Genomic DNA, 26,102 nt, shown 5'->3' with positions numbered 1-26,102 from the left:
AAGAAAATCAAAACAGTGAGGTCAGATAGAGGGGGAGAGTTCTATGGAAAGTACACTGAATCCAGTCAACAAAAGGGTCCATTTGCCTTGTTTTTGCAAGACAATGGAATTAAAGCTCAATACACAACACCCTATAATCCACAACAAAATGGTGTTGCAGAGAGAAAGAATAGGACTCTTTTGAACATGGTTAGATGTATGATGTGTACAACTGGTTTGCCTAAATTTCTGTGGGGTGAGGCTTTAAAAACTGCAAATTATATTTGCAACAGGACACCTAGCAAAGCCATAGAAAATATTGCTTTTGAGCTTTGGTGTGGCAGGAAACCTAGTCTTCATCACTGTCATGTTTGGGGATGTCATGCAGAAGCTAGGATTTATAATCCAAGCTTGAATAAACTTGACCCCAAAACTGTTAGTTGCTATTTTATAGGTTATCCAGATAAATCTAAAGGCTATAAATTATATTCTGCTCATCATTCACCTAGAATTTTTAAAACACATCAAGTAAAGTTTCTAAGTGAAAAAGTTCACAATACAAACCTTGAGGATTTAACCTCAGATTTTGAGGAAATTGTGTCAGATGAGAATGTAAGTGTAGCATTGCCTTTAGAACAAGATGTAACTGATCATGTCACTGGTCACGTAACTGACCATGTCACTGACCAAGTAACTGTACCTGGTCGAGTAACTGACCATGTCACTGACCAAGTAACTATACCTGGTCAAGTCACTGACCATGTCACTAACCAAGTCACTGACCATGTAACTGTCCCTGGTCAAGTAACTGACCACGTAACTGAACCTCACCATCCTCCAGTGGCTCAGCCTAGAAAATCACAGAGAGCAAGAAAACCAACTTATGGGGGGGGGAAGAGAGTGACTACATTGTTTATCTGCAAGAAGCAGAAATTGAAATGAACTGTGCAGAGGACAATGATCCAACTACATTTAATCAGGCCATTGAAAGTAGTGAATCTCATCAATGCCAGCAAGCAATGGAAGCAGAAATTAATTCCATGAGTCAAAATGCAGTTTGGGAATTAGTTGAACCTGACCCCAACCAGAAGCCTATAGGTTGTAAATGGGTTTTCAAAACCAAAAGAGATGCAAATGGCAATGTAGAGAGACATAAAGCAAGATTAGTTGCCAAAGGTTTTACACAGAAGGAGGGCATTGATTTTACTGAGACTTTTTCTCCAGTTTCTACAAAAGACTTGTTTAGGATAATCATGGCTTTGGTGGCTCATTTTGATATGGAGCTGCACCAGATGGATGTTAAAACGGCTTTCTTGAATGGTGAACTAGATGAAGTGATTTATATGAGGCAGCCAGAAGGGTTTGTACAAGCTGGAAGTGAAAACTTAGTGTGTAAGTTAAGAAAATCAATTTATGGCCTAAAACAAGCTTCTAGACAGTGGTACAAGAAATTTGATTATGTGATTTCTACTTTTGGATTTACAGAAAATCTTGTTGATGAGTGTGTTTATTTGAAGAGAGTTGGGAACAATTTTATTTTTCTGGTACTCTATGTGGATGATATACTTTTGGCTAGCAGTAACATTAAACTGCTTAAAGATACCAAGAGTTTTCTGTCAAAGAATTTTGACATGAAAGACTTAGGAGAAGCATCCTATGTACTAGGCATTGAAATTAAAAGAGATAGAGCACAGAGACTACTTGGTTTGTCTCAACAGAATTATGTTACCAAAATTTTAAAGAGATTTGGTATGGAGAAGTGTGCAGCTGGAGAAGTTCCCATGTCCAAAGGAGATAAGTTAACCAAGAAGCAAAGTCCCAATAGTGATGTTGAGAAAGAAAATATGGAGTCAAAGCCTTATGCCAGACTTATAGGAAGTCTCATGTATGCACAAGTCTGCACTAGGCCAGACTTGTCTTTTGCAGTAGGGATTTTGTCAAGATTCCAATCTAATCCAGGTCATGAACATTGGGTAGCTGGGAAGAAAGTGTTGAGATACCTGCAGAGAACTAAAAGCCACATGCTAGTTTATAGGCAAGTGGAGGATCTGAAACTCATTGGATTCTCAGACTCGGATTTTGCAGGGAATTATCCAGACTCCAAGAAGTCGACTTGTGGATATGTGTTCATGCTTGCAGGAGGTGCTATTGCTTGGAAAACCATGAAACAAACACTTGTTTCAACTTCTACTATGCAAGCCGAATTTATTGCAGTATATGAAACTTTGTGTGAAGGACTTTGGATTAGGAATTTTCTCATGCAGACCAAAGTATTGAGTCACATTGTGGCTGGCACACTTGTGATTTATTGTGACAATGAGGCTGCAGTTTTCTTTAGCAAGAACAGTAAAAGGTCAAATAATTCCAAGCATATTGATCTAAAGTATTACAGTGTTAGAGAAAGAGTAAAGCATGGTGAAATAGCTGTTTTGAGTATTGACACAAATTCACAGCTAGCAGATCCTTTCACCAAGGCATTGTCAGTAGCAGCATTCCAGAAGCATACAGCAAGCATTGGAATTTTAGCTAATTTAGATGCTTAGGTTCAGTAAAGAGTTAGTCCAGTTGGAGCATTTAAAATTCTAAAGTTTTTTTTTGAGTTCTTGTGTTTTAGTTGTGATCTTTTATTTTGTTTATCACAACTTGTTTGTAATGACAGATTTTATTATTAATAAATTTTGAGGTGTTTTCAGATTTTGGTTATTACTGCAGTTTTTGTTGAATGTTCTGAAAGTTATCGATTTTGTGTTTAAAGTTATACTTGCTATCAGATGGCTTAAATCATGTGAAGCATGGTGTTAAGGTTCAAGCAATATTTTTAAGCCATCAGTGTTCAGTAAATTTGCTTGAGTTTCTGGTTTTAGAAACATAAAGTAGGACCTAATATATGTTTACTTGTTGATACACATTAACATATATTGTATCACTTCTGGTTGAACATATGTGGATTGCAGAAGCTTGTGTTTGTGGTTTTGAAACTCTGCATTTTTGTTAAAATGTATACTGTTTCTTGCTCTGCATAAGTAACTGTGATCTGACCATGTTGGAATGGATTTTCGATTTGAGTTTGTTATCTGGCGCGCACTTCAGTAAGTTAAGTAGGTTTTGATGTTCTCTGGTGCAAATCATCGAGCATGATATGTGTGAGTCCAAGGGGGAGATTGTAAGATCAAATATGGACATAACACATATCATCATAAAGTAATTGATGATTAGCTTAATATCAATCCTAGTTTAACATGGATACAAACAGTAAATCAATACTAGTGACTTAATGAAGTAGTGTATCAATTCATTAAGGATAGTAATCCATTGCTTAGTCTACAAGAAAGGCTACAAGTTGTGATACATTAGGAATCTAACAGTGAAACCTAAATCAACAAGGAATGCTTTAATGGGAAGTTTCTTGAGGTTTAAGTCTCATATATATACAGATGAATTGGTCCCTGATAACTACCGACGTTTTGCATATTGTTCTGTCCATTGAGAAGCTAGTTGGTAAGTAACAGAAGACCATATTCAGTGATCGTGTTTGCAGCTGCATAAGATGGAATCCATGCCAGTGATTGCTGAAGGTAAGCCTTAATCCTTTTATGATTGTGTGCATATGTTGTGAGCATGTATATGGTTTATAACACTACCTACTTGTCAATTGCATAAATGCAAATTCTTCAATATGTGGATGTAACTTGATGTCTATCCGAAGAATCATCAGTCATCTTATATTCATACATAATAACTTCGACTTCACTTTTGACTTGAGCTAATCAATGTTGTCAAATCCAACTTGTTGCTTTGAATGGTTTACACATTCTAAAGACCGCTGCAATCAACATCTATATAAACTTTTGACTTGCATGTTGCAAATGAATTTAAAATTCTTCTGTCATGATTTTGGTTCCAATGTCTTTATCGCAATTAATGTGTCTGTAGTGTTCGTAAAAAAATCAGACTGATTTTGAATGCCCTAGATGTTAGGTAATTGGAGGGTGACTTGACTTTAAGAACGGACACCTGGATTAGCTCTATTATGCAATGTATTGTTTCCCCGTCACCGTCTTGCCAACTGTATGGATGCCATGCCAGTTTATAAATTATAGCTCTCTCATTTTCATTTGGTGCATTTGATGTGCTTAATCTTGCGAAGACTATTGCACACCAAAATTAGTTATCGAAACACATTATGGGGATATTGCAGGCCAATATTCGCATGGTTTCAGTATTAGTAGTTTTGCTGGTTCATCTTTTGGTTATTGCCGAGTCTTTGCAGAAGCAGGCATCTTGCTCGGATGAGGAGAGCTATGCCTTGCTTCAATTCAAGCATAGCTTTTTTATTAACATAGATGCTTCACTTCACGATGGCGCTCATTCAAAGACTTCATCATGGAAACCCGAAGGAGGAAATAGCAGCTGCTGCTCATGGGAGGGTGTTGAATGTGATGAAGGGACGGGTCATGTGATTGGCCTTGATCTTAGTAGCAGTCTTCTCTTTGGCTCTATCAACTCCAGCAGCACCCTCTTCCGTCTTGTTCATCTTCAGAGGCTGAATCTCTCTGATAATCACTTCAATTACTCTCAAATTCCTACTAACATTAGAAATTTTCCAAGGCTCAGGTATCTCGACCTCTCTGGCTCTGTGTTTTTTGGTCAAGTCCCATTGGAAGTTTCACACTTGTCCAAGTTGTCATCCCTGGACCTTTCTGATAACTTCCTTAATGGTCCATTTTCTGATTCATTAGCAAACCTTACTGAACTGACATACTTGTCGCTTGAAAATAACAATTTCAAAGGAAGTACTTTGTCCTGGGTTGGTAAGCTAACAAAACTTACTCAATTGCGTCTTGAAGGAACCAATTTAATTGGTAACATCCCATCTTCTCTAGGGAACCTCACACAGCTCACTTTTCTTGCTCTTCCTTACAATCAGCTAACTGGTCCAATCCCATCTTCGCTACGTAACCTTGGCAGTCTAGCTTATCTAGATCTTGGAGTGAATAAATTCCATAGTTCAATTCCAGAACCATTATTCAATCTTACGGATCTCAAGACCCTTTATCTAGATGAAAATGGCCTGACCGGTCAGGTAGACATTTTCAAGGTACAAAATATGACCGTTCTCCAACTAGGTGGTAACAAACTGGAAGTGATCACTGATTCCAGAACTATAGATGCAACTATACTTCCAATGTTTAAGACACTAGGATTGGGATCCTGCGGCATAAAAGAGTTCCCATATTTTCTAAGATATCAACAAAACTTGCAGTGGTTGGACCTTTCCAGAAATACATTGCATGGTCAAGTACCCAAATGGATGTGGAACACAAGCACACAAAGTTTGGGGTTCTTGGCCCTTTCTTACAACTTCCTTTCGGGCTTTGGCCAACCAAATGTTGTCCTTCCTTGGGTTAACCTACAAGTTTTATTTGTTGGACATAATTTGCTAGGTGGATCACCTCCCATACCTCCAAAGCACATCATCTATTATTCACTCGACGGCAACAAACTCACCGGGGAACTTTCACCATTAATGTGCAATCTAAGTACCCTTCAATACCTTGATTTGTCAAGTAACAAGTTGAGTGGCACCATTCTGCCGTGTCTTGGTAACTTCAGCAATGATCTACAAGCTTTAAATCTTCGAAGCAACTCTTTGCACGGCATTCTTCCTCAAACATACAGCAACACAAGCAACTTGAAGATGCTTGATGTCAGTTATAACCAATTGCTTGGGAAAATACCGAGGTCACTGGCGAATTGTGTGAAGCTTGAGTCTCTTGTTCTGTCAGTGAATAAATTCAGTGATGTTTTCCCCTTTTGGTTGGGCAGTCTCCCTCAGCTGAAACTCTTGGCGATGCACCACAATGAGTTCTATGGTGTGATTGAAAATACCAAAGAAAATCTTCATTTTTCTGAGTTGCGCATTCTTGACCTGTCTTGCAATAAATTCAGAGGAGAGTTTCCCTCTGAATACATCTTTTCTGGCAATGCCATGAGAGGTATAGTTCTAAGCCAACCCACATATATGGAGGCGAGCTCATATCTTAATATCGGTCATGCACAATTATTTTCTTATCAGTTCGAAGTCACGATCTCAAACAAAGGTGTCGAGAGATACTACGAGAATATTCAAGAAGACCTCGGGGTGATTGATATCTCAAGCAATAATTTCCATGGAAAAATTCCAGAATTTATTGGGAACTTGAAGGGGCTTCGCTTTGTCAATATTTCCAATAACATCTTCAACGGCAGCATCCCATCATTCTTCAAAAATTTGACATTGGTTGAAGCATTGGACCTTTCACAGAACCAGCTCTCAGGAGAGATTCCTCAGCAACTAGCACAGCTTACATCTCTTGCGTATTTTAATGTCTCCTGCAACAATCTCACTGGTTCTATACCGCAAGGGCACCAATTTCATACATTCGAGAACACTTCATTCGAGGGAAACCCGGGATTGTGTGGAGACCCTTTGACAAAGAGATGTGGGGACTCTAATGCCCCACCTCATCTACCACCTTCAAGCAGCATTGAAGAAAATGTTTCGGGATCTGCTTTTGAATTTGACTGGAAATTTGTGTTGGCCGGATTTGGAAGTGGGTTGCTGGTGGGAGTGGTACTTGCAGACGTGGCGATCACACGGAGGCGTGAGTTGTTTCTTGACATAGTTGGGACGATGATCAGACAAATGAAAAGGATCAGAAGGCAGAGGATGTACTAATCGATGAGTCAAATATAAGGTTGTGCAGTTGGTATTGTATGATTTGTATCATGTTCTCTGTTTGTTTCTTTCCATTATATTCACCTAGCGCTTTGAATAAATGTTTCAAAATGTTGCTGTGTTCATTATCGTGTGCATGTAATCTCAATTTCCTATTTATAGGTTCCTGTTGCTGTGGTAACATGTTCCCTAAATTTGTCGAACTTCTTATTGTTATATATAGAAAACATTTAAGCACACAAGATGTTAATCCAATGCAAATATGCAGTTGAAACTTTTTTTTTTTGGACTTTGTCAAGAGAATCCAAAGGCCTCCTCGGCGCATGTGAAATGCTCCAACTGTGCATTGCAGTACAGTGTTTGGCTACTTTGACAGATTCGGGGTTCGAACCTAGGTTGGGGAGCACACCCAACTAGGCAAGAACCAGTAGGCCACTTGCAGTGCCTCAAACCAGAATAGAACAATACTAGACTCTGTGTGGTTAGTGTAGTCTAAAACTGAAAGCAGAGCTGGGAATTTCTTTAAACGTACATAAACGAAAATGGAGATTGAAACTAATATTCAAAAACCAATGGTAGAAAGGTTGACAGTTTTTGACTTAATAATCGTTAAGGTCAGAACTTACTTGATACTTATAAAGATTGCTGTAAATCTAATTGTCCTCCACCGCCGCCGTGCTTTTCTTTGCCTCTGTTGCAGATTCATCTGTATGAAGCTGAAACTTTCCAATGCATTTTTCTCCATCCCCGATGGAGTTTTCAGTAGTTACCCATGGTGCCTCTCCCTTCTACAGCGGATGGTGGTTGTAGACGCGAGGCTTGGCTAGGTGTCGACGACCATGGTGGCTTACTTGCGGGTTTTGCAAGTGATGGGGGTAAACTGGTAAAGCATTCCAGCACAAGCGGTAAACGACGGCGAGGTTTGACGGATGAAGGCCTGGGCGTCCAGATCACGTGGGCCTCGAGTTATGATCCATATTTGGGACCCGGATCCGGTTTCTGGCTCGTGACCCCAAGCCAGGTAACCCGTAACCCCAGGTTGCTGGATATGTCGGTGGAGGATAGTCCAGCATGTTATAAAGTGGAGGAAAGATAAAGAGAGAAAAGTTGGGAGGAAGTAGAAGTATATCATTCAGTCTCATTAGCCTCCTTTATATAGAGGTAGGGTTTACAACAAAGTACATAACTAATGAGTATTTACATGGACATCCACATAGATAATAATATTTACAACACTCCCCCTTGGATGTCCATCATTGAATGATGGTATAGGACGCGCTTATTGTTGCCTCGTTAAAAAACCTTGCCAGGTAACAAAAACCCAGTGGGACAAAAATAACCCTGGTGGAAGGACAAAAAGAGCACAACGCGCATATGTCTTAGGTAGCATGCTTCTGGATGCTCCCCCTTATGAGAATCTCTCCCTGACTGCTGCAAGCCTCATTTATGTATGCGATAAGCTACATGTACAATATATAGTAGATTGATGTGTCTATCACTGAAGTGAGACCATGTGTGCTTTGCATATAGGGGCTCATCACAAAATTTCATACCTGCAAAGGTTAAGGAATACCAACAAAACTAGACGATTTTCAATAAGCCTTACCTCATATGATAAGGTTAGAAACAATCTCATATGCTCAAATACATACACAAAGTAAGAGCTAAACAATATAAAGAAATTGACACATTTAACTTTGTATAGTTTAAAACATTGAAAAATCATCATGGCATACCTAGCCATACTCATCAATATCTTTGTGTATTGATATGTCTCATAAGCTCTTCAAGAGCTCTAAATAATTCATAACTTTGCGAAAGTTAGAATATGTTGCAACGTTATAATCATAATTCGAATTCGATAGTAGTCTCGTCATAGTACTCATTAAGGCAATTTGGATTACGTTGACTAGAACGAAATGAGTACATATGAGCCAGCTTTAGACTCTTTGATTCCACGAGTGAGCTTCAGGCTCTTTCAATCATTCATGGACTTGCATTTGAATCCTTCAAGGATTTGATAAGCAATAGGCTTATAATGATACTTTACTTATGGGATTTTGCTTTTAGCAATGTATCTTTAAGATCTTCATAATATACGATGACAACATGCCATAAATCTCTCGTCAATATAACAGCTATATGTAACACTGTACTTATAGAAAATTGTCATTGGTATAAGGGAAGATATTCATAATCTCATGTCTCTATAAATAGACATTGTGTCATAGTGATTTATCTTCACTTCAATAAATACCCTTTTGTAACTTGTAGGGTTAAAGGTCCAAGTATTTCATCACGTTTCAAATATTCAATTTCATTGGAATTGCCTCTTTCCAATTTGGCCAGTAATATACTTTGTCGACATTCATGGTGAAACGTGGTATAGCGTTCATACAGTCTTTCAAGAATTTTGGTAGCTACCAAATGTAAATTATCATCGATGATCATTAATCATAGATCCCACACATTCTTATATGCATGCATTAGCTATAATAAGCTTATTGATATTGGGTACACATGCCACTTCTGGGGCATATATTGTCACTTCTAGGACAATCATCTCTCATAGATGAGTCATGTAGCGAATGTGGATCTTTTTACTTATAATCTCGTGTTGAGCACTATAAGGCTTGTATGATCTTCCCTTTTTGGGAGTTTAAAACTTTAGACTTGGTGGATATAATCCACACTAATTCACGCCGTTATTCAAATGACAGTAGTCTTTCCTCCCCCTAACGGCGGGAAGACTGTCTTATTATGACCATGCTCAAAAGATGCATTCAAAAATCTATCACTTTCTTTGGAGTGAAGATCTTCATTGGTTGGTGGCGAACCCAAACCAAATTTTAGGTCAAAACATGCTTTGTTCATTAGCATCAACCATATTGATTTATTATTGTATCACCAAGATATCATTTCCTAATGGCGTATCTACACCCTTTGTATGTGTAGCCATATTAGGAACTGTGATATTGTTTAATGACATTCTCTTCAGGAGAACCATGTCAATTGGATACACTTGCATCCCACAAATCAAATGGAGTCTACATTGTTTGTATTAATATGGTTGGTCTCAGGGACTTTAACCCAAGCAGATGCCTTTGCATTTAGCATATAAATTTTGTCACTTTCTTTTATCAATTCACTAGTTTTGATATTTCTCAAAGTCAAAATGAGACGGTGGATAAATATCTCACACCAATTCATATCGTTCTTCAAGAACAATATTTCTCCTCCTAATTGCAGGAGGATTGTCTCATTAAAGTGACAACTCGCAAATATGTAAATAAACAATTTGCTTGTGAGTAAGATTAGCAATCATCAAACTTGTAAGTGATTCCATGCAACATGGTAGACAAAAGATGATGTAACCGGTCATGCCAAAATAGTGTATTTGGTTCAAGGAACTTCAGGTTCATGACATCATATGCCTTAATTTACTGCAAAAAATTCGATACAGTATATATCCGATGGCATAAAGTCTTCTCCAACCATATAGTAAGCAATTAATGCAACAATATTTCAAATTCGGTAACATGATAGAGCTCATTTGGAGCTATAAATCAAGATCTACAACTCCTGATATGAGTGTTACCTTAACTTTAGTAAACATCAATTGTGAAATATCAACAATTGCAATGGACGAAATTTATTTTGAACTGCTGGCCAAAATGATATACTCAAAATTTCGAGTTAAAGACTACAATCCATAAGAACAATTAACTTTATCATGTGGAGAACCTCAAGTTCTGCATCACATATAAATCTGTAGTCATAAAGAATAATGTATCAATCGACATATGAAAATTTACTCGAAACTTCTACTTCGAGTTGAAATAAAGTCAAATAAACTATGAATGAATTGTATGTGTAATCGAAGCTTCAGGTTCGAATATATAAATATATATATATATATATATTATGAATTGCATGTTCTAAAATTTCGTAATTTGAACTTCGGGTTCAAATAAATTTGATGCTCGAAACTTCAGGCTCGAGGTGACTAAAGTGAAGCTTCAAGTTCACTTTTAACTAATTTATATTTTATACTCAAAGCTTCAGGTTTGAGTTTTACTGTTAGAACTTCAGGTTCTATTATGAAATTTTGAACTTTTGGTTCAAAAATAGTACACTCAAAATTCATATGTTCGAGGTAAAGGACTGCTGGTCCGTATAAGTAACAAAAAATTAATTTAAAAGATAAGTACTGTAATGAAAGTACATAACAAAATAGGAAAATTGCAGGGAAAATAAATAGATAAATTATGCAATAAAGTTAACTGTGGAAACTTCTGGTTCCATTAAATGAAGGAATATACAGAACTTCTGGTCCGGTTAACTTCATAATACATGATAATCTTGTATCTCATCTAACAAAAGACAATATGAGAACCAAGTTCTCTGATCTAAATGCTAGTCAGAAGCTTCTGGCTTCGATTGATTGTCCAACTTTGAACTGCAGGTTCTAAAGGTGGTTTGAATTCCAAATTCAAAAATAGTCATAAGGGGGAAGGAAACCCCAACATCAAAAAATAATCGGAGGAACTTCAGGCCCTCTTATAATTGGGGATTGACAAACATTTGAGTTCATATACTTGATTATATAGCTCTGAGGATCTTATGGCCCTCCTAATTGCATAAGTTCTGAGGAGCTTCAGTCACAATTTTCCAATTTACATTTCATGACCCTTGAGGAACTTCAGGTCCCCATATGACTAGGGATCACAACATATAGGTTTGATCATTGTTTAACTTCTGAGGAACTTCCGGCCCTCATTAATTGTATAGGCTTTGAGAAACTTCATATCGCAGTTTATATTATATAGTTTTCGGAAGAGCTTCAGGTCTTCATGCAATCAGATCCAAAGACTTCAGGTCTTGATCTGGGGTGCAATAATTATCATTGATATATGCTTGCCAATACATGGAGATACATCCGTATATATCCAAAAAAAACCTCCCTCTTTCTTCGAACATAAAAATGTATGCTCGATCGGACCATGGGATAACATTTGTGAAGCATAATTATAACTAAAAGTAACTTACAAATAATTATAACTAATCACATATTCCCAGACTAGAGTTCAAGTGCCAATCAGGGATGTACTCACATATAATTATAACTAATCAAAATTTACCCGGCATTGAAGTAACTTACCAGCCTTGCCTGAAGCCCTGAACCAATAAATGCTAAACCTTTCTCATGTGATTAAACCAGATCAAGATCGGAACCCCATTTGCAAGTCTGCATTCGATGAAGAACACAGCATACCCCCCGAATTCCTCAATTTGCAACTCCTCGAAATTTAACCCCAAACTCACCAATTCAAGTGCCAATCCATGCTCTAGGAGATCGGGGATGAAACCAGAGGCACTAGGATAGCCGCCGTGAACAATATCTCAAGTGTCGCCGATAACGGCTTGAGTCATCGGAAAATGTCGAAATCTGCCAAAGACCCAAACTTTTCGAGCTTCCAATCTCTCTCCTCGCTCCATGCATGGACAATCCGTGACCATAGGCTGAAACACGACGACGAGGCGCATCGAGCATGACCGGTGCGTCCTCGTATTGTCGCCGGAAGAGGAAGTTCCGGTCGGGTTCAGTCGCGGGGTCGTCGGGCTTGGAGAAACGGGTCGAGGTCTCTGATCTCTTCTCAAATTGGACATGTAGATCATGAGAAAGCAACAAATGCATTGGCTTGTAAAACATGAACTGGATATAATCAAATGGATTACGAATAAGAACAGAAAAACCCGTCAAAGCATGCCTGTGAAACAAAGCATATTCGTTTATAATATAATCCAATTTGTTTGCATAATTCATAAATGCTACAAGAAAACAAAACATGAAGCATAAACGGGCTTTGGTTTAGATAGAAGAAGCAAGGATAAGAATATAAAAAAAACAGTCATATTTACACAATGAAAACGAAGTTGGATTTGCGTGCTTAGTTTAAGACTTTTAGGCAAAATTAAACTCTGACTCTTCAACCATTCCCATTTATGAACGTGGGTGATATCAAGGCACTGACAAATATATATATATATATATATATATATATATATATATATATATAAATAAATAAATCGTTCTACTGCAATCATTGCAATAGAAAAGAATTAGTATTGGCAAGAAAAGAAACTCATAGATCAAAATTATTGGTAAAAATAAACAATATCGTTGCACCAAATAACAATTTGATCATCACAGAGTTGAAAAAAAATTTAAGAAGAGCAAAACGTGCTGATAACGTATTATAAAGTGGAGGAAAGATAAAGAGAGATAAGTTGGAAGGAAGTAGAAGTATATCATTCAGTCTCATTAGCCTCCTTTATATAGAGGTAGGGTTTACAACAAAGTACATAACTAATGAGTATTTACATAGACATCCACATAGATAATAATATTTACAACACAGCATATTTATTTACGTTGGTATCACATCATTGATTATATTGATGGAAGATTGTTTTATTATGTTAGGTAATTTTTTATATTGCCTAATTTCTATTTTGTTGCATCTAGTTGTATTCTAGCCAAGTTTACTTTACATTGTCTTATGGCATTTCCTACGTATTATTTTTGTTAATTTTCACTGATGTCTTTTTTTTCTAGTTGTACTCATTATTAATGGAGTTGTCATTTTCCTTTTTAAATAATGGTGCGAATATTTCAATCATATATAAGAGAGAGATAAAAAAATAATCAAACTTCAAAAGTGCATACTTACTCATTAGTAAGAGAACTTTATCAATTTTAAGAACAGAGCTATATGAATTTGTGAAAGAGGAAAGGGTAAGAGGGAGTACAGTTTGCTGGCCGATTTGTGGCCTGAACTGCTTCCTTCTTGCTCTGCCAATCAGTCACTGGCTACGCCATCATTTCTGAGACGCAACTTCTTTTTTTTTGAAAAGGAAATGCAACGTTTTTATTTCCCTATTTTGTTTTGCTGGTTCGTTTGGTTGCTATGCCTCCCACTTAGATGCTTTTCTCGTTCTTAGAAAAAGTTTAAAAGTCATTATCAAAAAAATTAAAAACATTTCTGTTATAAAGTAGAGAAAAGATAAAGAGAGAATAATTTCTGTTCTCATTCAGTCTCATTAGCGTCCTTTATATAGAGGTAGAGTTTACATCAAAATACATAATTAATGAGCAATATTTACGTGGACAGCCACATAGATAATAATATTTACAACACTCTCCCTTGGATGTTCACCAATGAATGATGGTATTGGACGCGCTTATTGTAGCCTCGTTAAAAACCTTGCTAGGTAACAAAAACTCAGTGGAACAAAAATAACCCTGGTCGAAGGACAAAAAGAGCACAACACTCATATGTCTTAGGTAGCATACTTCCGGATGCTCCCCCTCTCCCTGATTGTTGCAAGCCTCAATTATGTATGTGATACACTACATGTACCAAGTAAAGTGGTTTGATATGTCTATCATTGAGGTGAGACCATGTGTGCTTTGCATATAGGGGCTTATCACAAATTTTCATACCTGGAAAGTTAAAGCAATACTAACAAAGCTAGACAATATAAAGAAATTGACACATTTCACTTTGTATAGTTTAAAACATTGAAAAATCACCATGGCATACCTAGCCATAAATATCAATATCTTTATGTATTGATATGTCTCATATAAGCTCTTCAAGAGCTCTAAGAAATTCAAAACTTTATGAAAGTTAGAATATGTTGCAACACTATAATCATAGTTCGAATTCGATTTTGTAGTTTTGTCATAGTACTCATCGAGGCAATTTGGGTCGCGTTAACTATAATGAAATGAGTACATATGAGCTAGCTTAAGACTCATTGATTCCATAAGTGAGCTTCAGGCTCTTTCAACCAGTCATGGTCTTGCATTTTGAATCCTTCAAGGATTTGATAAGCAAAACACTTTACTTTTGAGATTTTGCATTTAGCAATGTGTCTTTAAGATCTTCATAATATATGATGACAATGTGCCATAATTCTCTCGTCAATATAATAGCTATATGTAACACTGTACTTATAGAAAATTGTCATTCGTATAAAGGAAGATGATCATAATCTCGTGTCTCTATAAATAGACATTGTGTCTGACAGGACCCGCCCCGGATTTCACCTTGAAATCCGAAGTGACCCTGCGGGGCCCACCTTAGAAGAAATTCTACCAAAAGTTTGGCGGAACTTCCCCTAAAATGGGCTACCCAAACCTGTAGAAAACTTTTACACTCCTCAATCGATTCATCCTTATGCTCCTGGAGCCACCCTGCTCCCCAAATCAACATCAGTCTCCAATTCACAAAACACGCATCCCAACTCAAATATCATAAATCCCATAGGTAATCAGAGCAATTCTAACAGAAAGGTATAAGAGGAAAACCTAATTCAACGACAGATGCGGAAGCCATGCTGTTGACTATGCCTCAACTCCGTGTACGCCCAACCTCAACCAATTCGCCTGCAAACTGGGCATTTGAAACCGAAGGGCCCAGGGGAAAGTACATAAAATACGTTAGCGTGAGTGGACAAAAATAAACAATTTTTAAACCAAGTGGATTTTATACTTTCCCATATATATATTTCCTTAAAAACTCTCGATGCATGTAACGATTCAGAAAACAATTCACGAGAAGCCCTGCTCAAGAAAAACCGATTAGCCCCGCTAGTCACAAACATCCGAGAGGAAAGATAGAAACTCCGATACTCGACAGGATAAAACCAGCCCCGCTGGTTACACGGAAATCAGACTAGGCCCCACTAGTCGAGAAATGGTAAGATATAAGGAAGAGATATCACCATACGGGAAATGGAGCCTCTCAGGCTCTACCTACCCTCAACTGCCACTCACACATAGATTGTGCGAGGAGGAGAACTAATAACCTCAACTTCCACTCACACATAGATTGTGCGAGGAGGAGACCAAATGACCTCGACTGCCACCCACGTGAGGAGGAGAATAAATCACCTCTACTGCCACTCACCAACACAAAGTAGGTGAGGAGGAGAACAAGCTACCTCAACTGCCACTCACCAACACAAAGTCAGTGAGGAGGAGACCTAATAACATAACCCGCGTATGGTGAGGAAAAATCATCGAAAACCAGTAAATCCATGTAGCTTCCCCATATTTCTCGCGATATAGAAACCATGTATTCAACGACGTGACCCCGCACGCCAAGATTACTCTCAATCTCAAAATGGATAAGTGAGAAATAGGAATAAATCGACGGCGTGTCCCACACGCCCAAAATATTCTTATATCCATAACCGAAACCGGAAATTAATATAAGCAAATCCCATTTCCAAAAAAAATCTCTCAAAATCTCCAAGAAACCAACCAAATCCAAAATCCTTAATTAGGCACTTCCGATGCCAAAACCAAAGGTCAATAAATAAATGAGAAAATCCAACTCCATCGAAACTCATCTCGAGAACCTTCCAAGAACTTAAATCGGCATTTAGAAATATACTTAATTTCGGAAAATTACCTCGGAAATAAGCAATTTGTCAAATAATATTATAAATCATAATCAACCTTTGAAACTCATTATCAAGAGCAAATCCACGAGATAAACCGAGATCGAATTTCCGAAAATCAAATCATTTGCTCAATAAGTAATATGATTAAAACTAGAGCATTATTTAAGAAAATAATTGCATGCATCAATATTTAAAAATAAAAGTCCACTCACAGTACTATTGGGCAACCACGCAAACGAGTTCCTTCATCTAACCGTAGCTCGCGATATTGCCCTGTACACAATTATATTTCCGTAAACGGCAATCCGATAAAATAATTACGAACTTAAACGAAATCCGAAAATCCCTATCTCCAATACTTCTCAAATTCAACCCAAATCTCTTCCACAATTCTAATTCCTCAATTTACATATTCCATAATGAAAACGAGGGAAATCCGACGGCCGGATTTCCCATAATTCCACCACAAAACTCCAAACTTCGAAAATTCACAAACAATTCCAAACTCCTCCAAAATTCACCAAACTTCATATATAAGCTCTATGATAATTATAGAATTTAACTAGCTAAAAATTGAAATTTATAAACTACCCTAGCAGCCGCTACCGCCGCCCACAGTGGCGGCGCCGCCGCCACCATCTCCGATGGCTACCAAAATTTGGCAGTAGCACCTTCTCAACTCACTGATTCAACTTCTCAACTACAACATTCCCAAATAACAATTAAAAACGGCCGAAATCGATCAATGAACAAAAACCCAGAAATCCTCAAGAACCCTAGAATTTCAATTCGTCGATTCGGCATCTACACAATAAATCGTGATACAAGGCCATAGGGGAAATGATCAGTGATGAAAACCGAACCTTCGACGGAAAAATGGGGACCGAAGGTGGCCGGAATCGCCGGAAATCGGCAAAAGTTCCAAACTGCAGCCGAAGGGGTTTTTCCTTCGATCCGTGGTTTTCCGGCCAAATCGTGGAAAACCAAGGTTGCTAGGGTGCTCGGAGGGAGGAGGCGCTCCTCTGGTGACCGGTGGCACGCCGGTTGGTGGCCGGAACCGCCGGAAATCGGAGGGAGAAAGGAAAGGGTCGAACCGGAGAAGAGAGAGCTCGGGGGGGGGGGAGGAGAGAGAAAGAGCTGGGGTGGGTTTCCGGAAATGGAAACCTATCCTGGGTAAATTTCTATTTTAATCAAAATTTTACCATGAACAGTAACTTCCTTATTTCGCTCATAACTTTCGCATACGAGCTCCGATTTTTACGTACTATATATGCACGCGCTCGGTTTAACGTCCTCTACAACTTCCATGAAGAACATTTTCTCAAATTTTGACCCGAACAAAAAGTCAACTTTTAGGGCCACTAAAAGTACTAAACCAAAAGTAAAAGTGAAAGTAAAGGTCGTTTACCGTCCCAATGACTAGTAAACCGGTGAATTTAGGTTCGGGACGTTACAGTGTCATAGTGATTTATCTTCACTTTTGATAAATACTCTTTTGTACCATGTAGGGTTTAAGGTCCAAGTATTTCTTCACGTTTCAAATATTCAATTTTAGTGGAATTGCCTCTTTCCAATTTGGCCAATAATATACTTTGTCGACATTCATAATGAAACGTGGTATACATCAATACAGCCCTTAATGAATTTTATTTGGTAGCTACCATTTGTAAATTATCATATTGATGATAATTAATCATAGATCCCACACATTCTTATATGCATGCATTAGCTGTAATAAGCTTATTGATATTGGGTATCCATGCCACTTTTAGGGCATACATTGTCACTTCTAGGACAATCATCTCTCATAGATGAATCACGTAGAGAATGTGAATCCTTTTACTTATAATCTCATGTAAAGCATTATAGGGTTTGTATAATCTTCCCTTTCTGGGAGCTTAAAACTTTAGACCTGGTGGATATATTCCACACAAATTCATGCCGTTATTCAAATGACAGTATCTTTCCTCCCCCTAACGGCGGGAAGACTATCTTATTATGACCATGCACAAAAGATGCGTTCAAATGTTATCACTTTCTTTGGAGTAAAGATCTTCATTGGTTGGTGGAGAACCCAAACCAACTTTTAGGTCAAAAACATTTAATTCATGAGCATTAACCATATTGATGTATTATTATATCACCAATACATCATTCCCTAATGGCTTACTTGCAACCTTTGTATGTGTAGCCATATTAGGTGCTTTGACATTGTTTCATGACATTCTTTTCAGGAGAACCATGTCATTTGCATACATGCATACCACAAACCAAATGAGGTCTAGATTGTTTGTGATAGTATGGTTGGTTTTTGGGACTTTAACCCATGCAAATGCCTTTGCATTTAACATATGATTTTGTCACTTTCTTTTGCCAATTCACTAGTTTAGATATTTCTCGAAGTCAAAATGAGATGATGGATAAATATCTCATACCAATTCATATCGTTCTTCAGGAACAATTTTTCTCCCCCTCATTTTAGAAGGATTGTCTCATTAAAGTGACAACTCGCAAATATGCGGTAAATAAACAATTTGCTTATGAGTAAGATTAGTAGTCATCAAACTTGTAAGTGATTCCACGCAACATGGTAGACAAAAGATGACGTAATCGATCATGTCAAATAGTGTATTTGGTTCAATGAACTTCTGGTTCATGACATTATATATATGTCTCAATTTACTGTAAAAATTTGACACATGATATATTAGATAGCAAAAAAAAATCTTCTCCAACCATATTGAAGGTACTTAGTGCGTCAATACTTCAAATTTGGTAACATGAATAGTAGCTCATTCGGAGTCATAGATCGAGATCGACAACTCTTGATATGGGTGTTACCTTAGCTTCAGTAAACATTAATTGTGAAATACTGGTAATTGGAATGGACCAAATTCATTTTGAACTGTTGGCCAAAATGATATACTCAAAATTTCAAGTTGAGGACTATAATCCATAGTAATAGAGTAACTTTATCATGTGGAGAACCTCAAGTTCTCTGTCACATATATATTTATAGTCATAAAGAGATGGAACTTCATGCCCTCATATAATCGGAGATCCATGAAACTTGAGATTTTGATTTTTTTCCATTTTGTAACAACTTCTTGAGGAACATGACATTCTAAGATAATCAGATTAAGAAACATTTAGTTTCAATGGAAACTCAAGAGGTTACAATGAATTAGTGAAATAACACAATAATGCTTTCAATTTGCTTATTGTAAGCAAAAGACATCAGGGATGTGTGATAATCTCAATGTTCTTATTAGCCAATGCAATTTAATATTACCAATGCCTTTTTGAAAAATGGCTTGATAAGGATCCATCATACAGTATATTATAGACACACCTCAAATCAGGATCAGGCTAGGCCTCTCCGTTTGAGTTGGGCACCGGGGCCTTGAATGCCCAATTCTTAATTTCCTCACATGTGTGGATGTTAGGGCAGTATTTACATTGACTCATGATTTCTCTCTTGCCATGATCCACTTCTGGTGGCATTTCATGGTATAGCCATGTAAATCGACTTTCTAACAATAGAATGAGACCATGAGAGGGCTAGATTATACATCTTTGATGATAATATTATGTGCTCTTCTAGAGCCATTAATCAGAAATATAAGATTTGAGATTAATTATTATAGGTATTTAGTACCCTATGGTATGGGCTAAACATCGATTCAGTCCCTCGACTTTCAATTTCATCAAAAACACCCACACAATATCATCTTCTCGTCTAATAGGTCCCTCCGACTCAATTACGTCAATTTTAGACGTTAAGTGTTGACATGGCATTTCCAACTTATCAAAAGTGGGGCCCACACGGAAGTGAAATTTCCAAACTGACCCTGGCCAACAGAAAATGAAAAAATCCAAAATAAATTCCGGACTTCAGGTTGGGGAGACTCCAACTCCCCCAACATATATACAAACGAAAGCCCCAACCACCAGGCCATAATATTGATATATTGCAAACAAAAATAACATATATCTAGTATTTTTTTTTTAAAAGCACTGTCATCATCCTTCTCCATCCACCTCTCTCCTCTTCTTCTTCCTCTTCTGCCATGAAAAAGATTTTAAACAAGAATTGAAGCAAAAAACAAGAATTGAAATTTAACCTCAAGAAGAAGAAGCTCTTCATTGAAATTCAACTTTGGTTGTTGTGGGTGAGCTGAGATTTTGTGAGCTCAATTCAATGGCTTCTTCGTCTCTCACATCCAAACCCTTTCTGGGTTCTGCTTCAAGGACTGAACAGCTTTCTGGGTTGTGCCCTGATTTTAGAAACTTGTCCTCCCCCTCCGTTCAGTTCGTGGTCCGGCCTCGAACCGCCAAGAAGCTCCCTTAATTCTCTCTCTCTCTCTCTCTCTCTCTCTCTCTCTCTCTGTATTCATTTCTGTTTTCTTCAATAAAGTTGATAACTTGATTGGTATTGTTTAGCTAGGATCATTCTCTATATATATATGATGTTGTGTGTGTTAAAGCTTGATTCTTTGCATTGTGTTGGAAATTTATTGAATGCAATGGAGGAGTTATTTATATGAGGAGCAAGGGAGGAGCTTATTTTTGCTTCAATGGCGGAAGAGGAAGAAGAAGAGAAGAGAAGAGGAGGAGAGAGGTGGGTGGAGTTTTTTTTTTTATTTAAAAAAAACTATTATTAGATATATTATTTTTGTTTGCAATATATCAATAACATGCAAGTGGTCTGGTGGTTGGGGCTTTCATTTTCATGTGTGTTGGGGGGAGTTTGAGTCTCCACAACCTCAAGTCTGGAATTTATTTTGGATTTTCCCATATTCTATTGGCTAGGGTCAGTTTGGGAATTTCACTTCCGTGTGGGCCCCACTTTTGATCAGTTGGAAATGTCATGTCAGCACTTAACGTCGGAAATTGACGGAATTGAGTCGGAGGGACCTATTGGACGAGAAAATGATATTGTGGGGGTGTTTTTGATGAACTTGAAAGTCGAGGGACTGAATCGAGGTTTAGCATATACCACAGGGTACTAAACAATATTTATCCCATTATTATATTAGCTTCATGAGCATAACTTATAAATGAGAGATTTTAGATGGTCATCTAGTGAGTATGATCATTGAGGAACTTCAGGTCCTCATGTAATTAAGGATCAAGGAACTTCAGGTTTCGATCTCTTTTAATTACAAAACTCATAATCACGAATTTGTTTTAGTGGATCACTTTCTCAAAACTTATGATGAGGAAAAAAAAGAAGAAGATATTAATAAAAAAAAGTGACATACCTGAATTCAAAGGATATACTCGTTGTACTTGTTAGTTAACTAAATAACCAATAGTTGAATATAAGCTTACTTATAAATTGATGTCAAAATAATCTCCTCAAATCTTCATGTTTGAGGTTGACCCAGTTTAAAATTTTATGATAAATTGTCTATATATTCACTCGAAAGTTATGGCTCGAGTCTGCACAATTAGAACTCCAGGTTCTAAGGTAGAGTGAACTTCTTGTACACTTATAAGATAACAGTGAGAAAGCTTTAGATAAGCATGAAAAAAAAATTGTATTAATTAACATACTAAAATTCACTCGAAACTTCTGGTTCGAAGTGGACATAATTTAAGTTAAAAGAAATCATGTGTAATCTAAGCTTTAGGTTCGAATTTTTACTATTAGAACTGCAGGTTCTAAGTTTCGTATGCTCTACTTCACGTTCAAATAAATTTAGTGCTTGAAACTTTAGGCTCGAGGTAAATAAAGTGAAGTTTTAAGTTCACTTTTTAACTAACTTTTATTTTGTACTTGAAACTTCAAGTTCAAGTTTTTATTGTTAGAACTTCGGGTTCTACTGTGGAATTTTGAACTTCTGGTTCAAAAATGTTACACTCGAAATTCATATGTTCGAAATATAGGGCTGCTGGCCCATATGAATAATGAAAAAAATTTAAAGGATAAGTACTGTAATGAAAGTACATAACAGAATAGGAAAATTGCAGGGAAGAAAAATAAATAAATAAATGGAATATATTTTACATTAGAAACTTCTGATTCCGTGAATGAAGAAAACACACAGAACTTATGGTATGCTCAACTTCACAAAATGATAATCTTTCTTCGCTCCTCTAATCACACAAGAACATAATTTTATCTTGTGGAGAACGTAGCGTCTAGCTTTGGCCAAATGTTCAAAATTGAACTTCAAATTCACATTATCATATAGAGGAGGGAACTCCAATACCAAAAAATTTTGAGGAACTTCCGGCCTCTTATAATTATTGGGGATAAAAAATATGTGAGTTCATATATTACGTCGAGGATCTTCTGGCCCTCGTTAATTGCATAAGTTGTGAGGAACTCCATGTCATAATTTTTCATTGTATCCCTCTAAGGATCTTCTGGCCCTCTGCTATATTTCACTATATAATCCTTGAGGAACATCGATCAAGTCATCTTGTAATCAGATCAAGATACATTAGGTCTCGATCAATTTTGATTACAGAATAAGGTGGCCAGATCAAACAATAAATCAACAAAATAGAGGCCAAACATTTACCTTGTTTGATAAGTGAAGCTCACCCATACGGCTTGCAGACCAAAGGAAATAAATTGTTTTGCATGATACAGACCAAAAAAATTTATTTCCTCACTGCAAGTCTTGCATATGTGAACGATGGCCTAGCTGTAACAAAGCATATATCTATGATAAAGAAAAAAAAAAATCTGTTTTGAATAGTTATCGAGATATATTATCTATAAGCATGACAAGACTTATGAAAGAGGTATCATACTCAAATACAAAAACAAAAAAGATGAAACGTCATGGTGCTGGAAGTAAGTAAACATATATTAAGATAATTGTAATTATACTATATAAGAAACAATTGTATGTATATAAAACAAACAATGGCCCTTGTATGATTATATAACCATATATATGCCGTCCAATGTTTAGAGAGATGGAATAGTAACAATTATATCAGTAAAAATAAAAGCAACTTGAATCTAAGATAAACTCGTAGATCACGAATCATGGTTAGAACTTAGAAGCAACAAAGTTGCACCAAGAATACTTTGATCATCATAGAGTTATAAGAAATAATTCTTTTAAAACAGAGCGTGCTGATAACGTGTTATAAAGTAGAGAAAAGATAAAGAGAGAATAATTTGGAGGAAGTAGAAGTGTTCTCATTCAGTCTCATTAGCCTCCTTTATATAGAGGTAGAGTTTACATCAAAGTACATAACTAATGAGTATTTACGTAGACAACCACATAGATAATAATACTTACAACAGTTTTCTATATTTGTTTTGTATTTTTATTTTAAAATAATGTTGACTAATGCTACTGTTTGAAAATTACACATAGCAATACACCTTATGCCATCAAATTTTTTATTTTGAAATTGACTTACTAAATTTGATTATCAGGTTAATTTTTTTGATATGTCGTATTTACAATTTTTCAAGGTGCCTAGTAAAACAAACACTATCTGTGAGTAATAATTGCTAGACAACATTACTAGGTGCATTCAAATATGTACGGGTTAAGAAATGGAAGATACTTGTGCGTAAACATTAGTAACTCAAATTCGTTTAACAATTTAATTTTCATCATGTTCATTTTAGTGCTTATCATTAACACTTAACACTAATCAACTGGTAATGTGGGTACTAGGTACGAAAGTGCTACCTACTTGTCAATTGCATTTATACGCTACTTGTCAATTGCATTTATACGCACTCTTCAATATGTGGATGTAACTTGATGTATATATGAAGAACAATCAGTCAACTTATATTCATACATAATAGGGAAAATTTTTGCAAACAATACACGAAGTAAATGCCACTAATAATTTCTATACATAAAGTTCCAAACCAAATATTTTGGTACACGGAATTTGAAGACCGACCCACTTTCCGTACACGACTTCAATGACGCCGTGAGATCTCTGCCAACTGGCATATTTTTAGGGGCAAATTGGTCTCTATCTATTTCTTACTCTGGCCACCCAACTCTATCTCTCTCTCTTACTCCGGCACATCCCGATTGAATCCGAAATCTTCGAAATTCCGGCAACAATTGTAGCCATTTTCTTCCTTGCAGTAGAGTCCTTCACTCCCCCAACAGACAATCTTCTCCCTGGAGAAATCTGCCACCAGAGGCTCCGGCGAACCGACGAAGGGGTGGCGGCCAGCGATGGGGCTGATTCCGGTGATGCGCAGCACCGAAGAGTCAAAATCAAAGCGGTCGACGTAGACGAACTGGCCGAGCTGGAGGCGGTTGGCGAGGATGAGATCGGTGGCTTTCTCAAAGAGGGAGACGTAGGTGGAGTTGAAGGAGTCGGAGAGCTGGACGTAGAAGCCTTGGTTGGGCCAGAGGTCGTCGGAGTTGGCGAGGGAGGGGACTATGCCTATGACTTGGAGCAGGGCAGAGCGGTGGTCGCCGGTGACTTTGGTGGCAGAGTTCATGGACTGGAGGAGCCGGGAGTGGGTGACGCCATTGGGGGTGAGAGAATCAGAGAGAGAGAGAGGATTGGGATTTGGAATGTGGAGGACATGCAGTGGTCACCGAGATTGAGCTTTCTGGGTTTGGGTGTCGGGATTGAGCTTTCTAGGTTTGGGTGTTGGGTGGGGGGGGGGGGGAGAGAGAGAGAGCTAGAGAGATATGTTTTTGTTGTAGAGAATTGGAAAAATTGTATTGTATTGTATTCATCTCACCATGAGGTTTATATAGGGTTACATCATGTATACAAAAGGCAATACATAATAACTATACTAATCAATCGCACATTACGAGTCTGTCAATCACACATTACACGTATGTCAATCGCACATTACACATATGTCTATAGCATACATTACGAGTATGTCAATCGCATATATTAAGCAATACCTATTGCATGAATATTCATTATCATTTACAACACTCCCCCTTGGATATTCCATGTCAATAGTGTTGCCTCTGCTATGCGCTTCTAAGTTGCCTTGTCAAAAACCTTGCCAAGTAATAAAAAACCGGGAAAAAACAACCTTGGTCGAAGGAGAAAAAGAGCTCAACGCCCGTGAATGTGGAGTAGTCGACATCCTTCAACACTCCCCCTTGTGCCGCTCAAACTCGGTGATGACGCTTTGATCGTTGCCTCACTAAAAACCTTGCCAGGTAACAAAAACCTTGTGGGACAAAAATAACCTTGGTCGAAGGGAAAAAAGAGCACAACATGTCCTTCACTCTTCGAGATCGAACATGTAGACATCATATCTTTCCCTGATGTCAAAATCTCCCCCTGATTTCTACAATTATGGGAGTTCGGATAACTTTCTTAATCTGATGCTTTTCACATGTTTCTCGAAGGTGGATTTAGGTAACGACTTGGTAAACAAGTGCGCTACATTATCCTCTGAACGGATTTGATTCACTTCAATATTTAGAAGTGTTTGTTGTTGCTGATTGTAAAAGAACTTAGGCGATATATTCTTGGTGTTGTCGCCCTTGATGAAACCTAACTTCATTTGCTCAATACAAGCTGCATTATCTTTATAAATGCATGTAGATTCATCTGTGGTAGACTTCAAACCACAAGTTCCTTGAATGTGTCTAACTACAGACCTTAGCCATATACATTTTCGCACGGCTTCATGTAGAGCGATAATCTCTGCATGATTTGAGGAAGTAACAACAAGGGTTTGCTTTGTAGACCTCCAAGATATCGCAGTGCTTCCCATGGTAAAGACATAACCCGTTAGGGAGTGACCTTTGTGAGGGTCAGAGAGATACCCTGCATCAGCAAAACCCATCAAGACATCGTTGTCATTTTGATGGAGAGGAGGAGGAGCCCGGAAGGTGGCGTTTTGCCTTGTGGAGTCCGATCCCACACTTCCGTTATTTCTTTTCTCTCTGTAGGGATAGAACAAGCCCATATCAATCGTACCTCTCAAGTATCGAAA

The 26,102-nt window shown here is 37.5% G+C and overlaps 1 protein-coding gene across 1 annotated transcript; it reads left to right on the top strand.

The window, feature by feature from the left end:
- The first annotated feature begins 4,162 nt into the window (after positions 1-4,162).
- Positions 4,163-6,697, top strand: LOC112166858 (receptor like protein 22). The gene has a single exon (XM_024303784.1). It carries the CDS (start codon positions 4,163-4,165, stop codon positions 6,695-6,697), a length of 2,535 nt encoding a protein of 844 aa, XP_024159552.1.
- Positions 6,698-26,102: the final 19,405 nt, after the last annotated feature.

The sequence above is a fragment of the Rosa chinensis genome, chromosome 1 (assembly GCF_002994745.2).
Source record: "Rosa chinensis cultivar Old Blush chromosome 1, RchiOBHm-V2, whole genome shotgun sequence".
NCBI lineage: Eukaryota > Viridiplantae > Streptophyta > Magnoliopsida > Rosales > Rosaceae > Rosa > Rosa chinensis.
The sequence above is the reverse complement of the archived record's forward strand: the minus strand, read 5'-3'. Positions and strand labels throughout refer to the sequence as shown.